The following is a 7,018-nucleotide window of genomic DNA, read 5'->3' as shown; positions in this document are numbered from 1 at the left end:
AACTCGGTGGGCCTGCTGATCGTTCGCGTCAAAAACGATTGCCCCAGCGCCCCCAGCGCATCGGGTTCGGCCTGTGTCCGCCGGCACCAATTTCGGGCCTAACCGGCGAAAAACGGGCTCCTGAGGGCGCGACTGGGCCTGTTTTCGGGCGCCAGCTCAAACAAATCGCCTTGGGGGAGCCTATTGGGGGCGCGGCTGGAGTTGCTGTAAGTTGGCCGTGAGATTGGTAAGTGTGATCATCAAAAGCTTGCAAGTTAATGTGGTGCATGACACGTACGTAAAAACCTCCTTCAACTTCAGGAAGTGTCCGGACAGTTAATTTGTGAGGACAATCTACCTGCTACGGATCAGTTGTTAAGTTGGAATGAACAGATAAATTTACAATAATCCGTTCATCTGTGATATAATCTAATCAGTTTTGTCTAGCTGAACCTCGGATGTTGACCAGATTCCTGTAAGAGCATTTGTGCATCGAAGCGAGCGCGCTAGATAGCGTAAGAGGCACTTCAGCCAACAATGCAAGTAAGAGAAATAATCAGGTACTTCAGTCAACAATGCAACAAGGTTGTCTAAGTTAATCAAGGAGGACGGCATGTGGCAGGAACTTATCCAAGATAAATACTTGGGAGATCCAAGAGTCTTAAGTAGAGTGGAATCAGGAACTCCAATTTGTTGCCCGGCCTCATGAATGTAAAACGGGATTTTCTTACAGCTTAGGATGTTTAACAACAAAGATGGCTCTCAAGTGAGATTCTGAGAGGATATTTGGTTTGGAAACACATAGCTCACCAAAAAATATCTACGCCTTTACAACATTAGTGAGGGTAAAAGAATATCTCGATTTGTGCCGGTCGTGGCTTGTCTTTTACTTTTGAGTACTATGTTGGTGTTAGAGATTGATGGTCTTGAATTTTAATTAAATATGGTTGTGTGCATCGTAATGATGCAGATGCCGTCAGGGCGCTACAAGACTGGCACTGGTGCTGCACTGCCAAAATGGGGACATCACGGACACTTAAAAGGGGCAGCATCGGTGTAGCAAAGAGTCGCCAATGCTGCAAGCTTAGGGCATTTCTAACCTACCCTTATAACCGATCCTCTAATCAGGACTAGCCAATCCATTATCCGCCGTAAAGGAGTAAATTTTTCACTCCTGCCCTAAAAATCACCCTATAGTTACTCCATCGCGCGGCGGCAGAGTAAAAGTCGCGCCTCCCCTCCACTACCTCCCCCCTCCCCTCCCGTGCCGCATATGCACCTGCGCCGCCCTCCCACCCCCTGTCGGCACCCGCCCATCGCCGCCGCCCCTCCGTAGGCTCTGCCGCCGTCCTGTACCACTTAGATTTGTGCCTCCTCCTCCCGTCTCCGACGAAGAAGTGGTGGATCTGTGGCTGCTCCCATCGTCGCCGGATTTGGCGTTTCATACGGGCGGTGGCTGCGTCTTGCCATGGATTGGCCGTGAAGCAGACCGCACAGCCTCGACAACGCCTTTGGGCCACATGCAGGTACCGGCTCCTCCACTAGCCACTCGAATCTCTCCCGTTGAAGGTTCACCGACAAATACACGCCCTGCCGTCGCCCAGGGTCGGCGCTGGCGCAGCAGCTCGCTGGCTCACCATTGCCAGTCATACATTGCGACGACTACATGCAGCAGGTGGTGCGTTGAGCCTCTACCACGCCAAAACATCGTGGCGTGTTCTTCAAGTGCACAAATGATGGGGTATGTGCTTTGTTTTCATTCGGTTCTTCACCGGATTTGGCGCATCGGTAGCTCATTGTCTGCTCATCTATATGTGTAGGATGGATGCAAGTTTTGGTATTGGGAAGAAGAATACATCGATCTATTGATAGCACGAAAATTGATAGATGTTCGTGCACTCGTTGCTAGAACTGAGGCTAGAGATGAGATTAGATGTGAAGCAACATCTATTTCTTTAGAATCGACGCAGAAAAAAATATTGAAGCTCAAGAATCCGCAGATCAACAATGAAGACATAGAGAAGATAGTAATCCAACTAGTGGGAGCAGTTAGGAAAATTGGATATCTTTTAAAATGTCTAATTATGGTTCTTGTTTTCTTTGGTCTTGCTCTTGTGGCGAAGAGTTGGTGAATTATGTACTTCAATATCGTTGGATGAAATAAAGAAGTAAGGAAATGTGTTTCGGTGGCCAAATATGTGATGCAATAAAAAATTATATATATGGGGATCGGCTAGGTCCAGTGAAATTTTTGTGGAGTATATATACTCTACTGAGCTTTTACTCTGCCGGATGCTCCGTTATTTTTAGGGAATCGGTTAGAAATGCCCTTACCGAGGTGCTACAAAGCTTGTTAGTGTTGCTGCAACCTGTCACCACGCTACTGCAAGGGGAGGGGATGGCGATGATGCAATGAAGTTCTTCGACACCAACAACACTCACGGCGGTGGCAACTACACCCAAGAGTACACACGCAAGCGAGCTAGGGGGGATTTGATCGGGTGGCTCATATCGCCGGGTCTAGGGCTAGCACTGCCTAATTTTTAACACGTATGGAGCGCCATAGGAAAGATTCTACCGAAAACATGACTAATCTTGTGGGCCAAAAAACGATGAAAAGTCGTCAGGAATAGTATGTCTGTATATAAAAAACTTATACACATGGCAACTAAACGAGTCTTAAGAACACACCGACAATTAGATGATTTCATTTTAGTTGATAGTGATATATCATCATGTCAAAACAATAGGGAAAAAGTTGGTGCAGACCGTACGCAGATCTCCTCTCGTGGGTGCCCTCTACGATCTACCGCCACCTGTCAAGCTAAAGCATTCCATGTAATCAGTTCGCCACATGCATCGCTCCTTCCTTGGGCTCACTTTCACTTCCCAGCGTATTCCCTCGGTCCTAGAATTGTGTCGAGATCGTGCAGAACGAGAAGCCATCGCGCGAGTCATGAACACGGGTGAGTGTCAGACACCTGTCACTTTGGTTAGACAGGTGTCGGCAAATCGCGGAGAGTGCACACTAGGAGATTTTTGTACGAGCAATGCTACATGCACGGGGTGGTTTTTACTGAGATTTACGGGCATTCTTAGCTGGGATAACTTGATCGGAAGGAAAGGGGATGAGGAGCCCACACCCCCTGAAAATCAGGGGGCTGTGAAGATTAGTTAACAGGGGGATCGTGTAAAACGCCCGCAGTACTCCGTTAGTCTAGAATTTTCGTTTTTGTACAGTCTCCTCCCCTTTTTTTCCCCAAACAATATTAGTGCTCTTCTACTCACAGAGGGTCACTCTCGATCGTTGTGCCGACGTTCCACGAATTGCTGTCTAGCTAGCTTGCCATCGTGTGCGTACGTAGGTACTCCTACATGCGTGACCACGACGCAGAGATGAGAGATAACCCAATGCGCAAGCGCGTACGTGGAAGTTTTCGTGTCTTAATTCATTTCTTCCCTAGCTAGCTGTGCATGCACTGACTGTGTCTCTACGTTGCTTTGGTTCCCTATGTCACCTTGATCAATGTGATGCACTGTACATGTAGCACTTCAAATACGCCATCTCCCGGCCCGTATATATGTGATCTTTTACCCCGTGTGAGTTTCATGACGTACGCCTTCCTACATACGCTGTAATTATATGGTCAATTTTTTTATTTTATTTTTTGCGGGAGTAATCATATGGTCAATCATGCGTAAAGATCCTAATTCCTATGCAGAAAACTGTATGTGACTTATATATAACCTCTAGAAAACGCATATAAAATCGTTTATTGTCATATATCTGTTACTCCTTAACCATATATATAGATCCAGAAAGTAGTAGTACACCATACCGAAGTGCTACACCTTTTGCGAATGAAATGCTAAACCTTAACCATATATCCAGAAAGTTACCAGTCGTCTGGCTGGACAGACAGTTGACAATGTGCTAGCTCGTTAAGAAACTTCAAGACGAGCTGCCACGCAAAGTCCCTAATTTTATTATTATTTTGAACTTACGCAAAGTCACTAATTAGTAACTCAACTTTCAAATTCACCTAGGCTGAGATCTCTAATCGGGACGAGTAAAGTAACAAAAGTCATTCCTACGGCCAAGACAAGATCACAAGATTAGGCATTAATCTAAAGCGCGAGCGGTGCAAATAAAGTAAGGCGATTTGCAGGGAATAGAAGAAGAATGGAGAGATTGGGATTCGGAACGATGGAATTAGAGGTTTAATTCCCCCGTTCCCCTGACTCCCACGTGCAGAGTCCAAACTGGAGCACGGATAGTCTACCACTCTACCACATAGTACTTCTTACAGACTAACCCTTGCTCACTTTGCTCTCTCCAACACATTTTTTTCCTTTGAGAAAAAACAAACACCAAGTCTAGATAATCGGCCTCGATAATTTTTTGTGGCAGGGGCGCATCTACAAAAGATCACACAGGAATAATACATTACTGTTCCAGATGGAGACACCAGATCGCTCCTTCTGAGGCCAGTTTTGGGGCAGGGTCCCCTAATCAAGGGACAATACCCCTTCTTTTCATTTAGTCCTTCCAAAACTGCCCCAAGACATGCCTGGTCCATATTGCTACATGTGCATGGACTCTAGTACTGTGATTCTATCAGCATGGTCAATGCTCTCGTAAAGAATTTAGCTACCTATATAGTATAGCACCAATCGCCAGCTCAAACCCATGCATCCATGCACAGCACAGGCAGTATATACAACATTTTATAGACCTAGGGTTTGTCTTTGGTGAGCATCTTGGACCGGTTAACCCTGCTGCCCCGCAGCTGCCCCTTTCCATATAACCCATACACATCCTCTTCACTTCCCTTGCACCATCGTCTTCCTCCTGTTTCTCTTGCTTCTCTCTCTTTGTACCTCGTTGCCTTGGGGAGCAACCAGGCGGCCAGACTCGATCAAAAGGCAGCAGGAGATTTCCAAGGTTTGTGCTCTTCCTTTTGTTCGTTTACCACTATGGATGATGAGGAAGGTACATAGAGGAAAGAAGCTGTTAATGTGAGAGGAGCTTTTGATTTGGTGTTGCTTCTTCTTCTCAGATCGATCTTAGGGGGGAGCCGGCGAGGGAGAGAGCTAGCATGCATCCGAGTGGCGGCGCGCTGTCGGTGCCACCGGGCTTCCGGTTCCATCCGACGGACGAGGAGCTCCTCTACTACTACCTGAGGAAGAAGGTCGCTTATGAGGCCATAGATCTTGACGTCATCAGGGAGATCGACCTCAACAAGCTCGAGCCATGGGACCTCAAAGGTAGGTGACCAAAAGCCGATCGAGCCCCCCGTATTCAGGCAGCTATAGTTAATATACTGATGGAGTATTAATTAACTCGATCGTGCTGACAAACTATATGTGCGGTGTCATGTAATGGCATGCAGATCGGTGCAGGATAGGCACAGGGCCGCAGAACGAGTGGTACTTCTTCAGCCACAAGGACAAGAAGTACCCGACGGGGACGAGGACGAACCGGGCCACCACGGCGGGGTTCTGGAAGGCGACGGGCCGCGACAAGGCCATCTTCCTCGGCAGCGGCGCCAGGAGGATCGGCATGAGGAAGACGCTGGTGTTCTACGTCGGGAGGGCTCCCCACGGCAAGAAGACCGACTGGATCATGCACGAGTACCGCCTAGACGAAGACAACGTTGAGGTCCAGGTAGGCAAAAGATTCATCGGCCACAAACTGATATCGGTTTCATGCATATGTCCATCTTTTCTTACCAGTACATATATTTTGGTCCGGAATGCAGGAAGATGGCTGGGTGGTGTGTAGGGTTTTCACCAAGAAGAGCTACACGAGAGGCATGAACCCGGCGGGGATGGCGGGGTACGACGACGACGAGCTCCTCCACCCTTTCCCGGTTCCATCTTCCGCCGCCGGCGCAATGCAAATGATCACGGACCAGAAGCACATCATGCACAGCCCCGGCCACCTCATGCAGCAGCAGCAGCAGCAGCACTACGACTTCCCTTCCTTCGACGCGTCCATGCAGCTCCCGCAGCTCATGAGCGCCGAGCACGAGCAGCAGACGCTCTCCTCCTTCCTCCCCGGCGCACCGGCTGCCGTTGCCATGAGCTCGCACGAGCTCGAGTGCTCACAGAACCTGATGAAGCTCACTTCGAGCGGCACCAACGGAATGCTCCACCACGGTGGCAGTGGCGGTGGCGGTGGCGGCGACCCCCGCTTCCCCGGCACGGACTGGTCCATCCTGGACAAGCTCCTCGCCTCGCACCAGAACCTGGACCAGCTCTTCCAGGGCAAGGTTGCCGCCGCCGCAGCAGCAGCATCAATGGCGCCTTATCAACAGCAGCATCAGCAGCAGCTCATGGAGCAGCTTGGAGGCGGCAGCACCTCCTCCATGCAGAGAATGCCACTGCAGTACCTCGGCTGTGAGGCCGCCGACCTCCTCAGGTTCTCCAAGTAGCTAAATGGAGCTTTGCCTAGCTAGCTGCCATGCTATAGTACTGTTGATCTGATCAGCTCCTGTTTTTCATGTTTTTGTTAAGACCTGGTTCATTTGATCGTCGATCTACCTTGGTACGGAATGCATCAAAATGTGTATAAAGGAAAATTTTGTATATGTGGCTTCGAGTTTGCCTTAATTTGCTTAACCTATAAAACTTGGAGCTAGTATTGTTTAGCTACATTATACCTATTAGAGCAGGTAGGGCAGTTAATTTGCTCCACTAATTAAGGTTCTATATTCATTCAACAAATTAATGGCAAACTCGAAGTCACATTTACAAAGAAAAATCTAGCAATGCATACAATGTCTTTTGCGCTCTGCTGTGGAGCTAGCCTGGTTGGAGACGATGAGGATATAGTTTTGAAGTTTCAATTTGGCTGGACTTGCTTCGAAGGTTTGCTTGTTGAAGATATATGAGTGTGAAGAGAGAGTAGGGCCTTGGGGGCTGTTATATATATGCCCTGTACTATGGGTACTTGTTCCCTTTCATGACTTCAGAGTATCTGGTTTCCATTTATTCCTTGTTTACTAAAGATGATACTCCGCGGGTTGTTGCGGAA

General features: G+C 48.3%; 1 protein-coding gene across 1 annotated transcript; it reads left to right on the top strand.

Annotated features, from left to right (window-relative positions):
- Positions 1-4,706: 4,706 nt before the first annotated feature.
- LOC123160805 (NAC domain-containing protein 76-like) lies at positions 4,707-6,722 on the top strand. The gene is made up of 4 exons (XM_044578642.1): positions 4,707-4,924; positions 5,040-5,247; positions 5,373-5,647; positions 5,742-6,722. The coding sequence occupies exons 2-4, from the start codon at positions 5,079-5,081 to the stop codon at positions 6,414-6,416; spliced, it is 1,119 nt and encodes a 372-aa protein (XP_044434577.1). The 5' UTR covers positions 4,707-4,924; positions 5,040-5,078; the 3' UTR covers positions 6,417-6,722.
- Positions 6,723-7,018: the final 296 nt, after the last annotated feature.

Source organism: Triticum aestivum, chromosome 7B (genome assembly GCF_018294505.1).
Source record: "Triticum aestivum cultivar Chinese Spring chromosome 7B, IWGSC CS RefSeq v2.1, whole genome shotgun sequence".
Classification (NCBI taxonomy): Eukaryota; Viridiplantae; Streptophyta; class Magnoliopsida; order Poales; family Poaceae; genus Triticum; species Triticum aestivum.
This window is presented reverse-complemented; position numbering and strand designations above follow the sequence as displayed.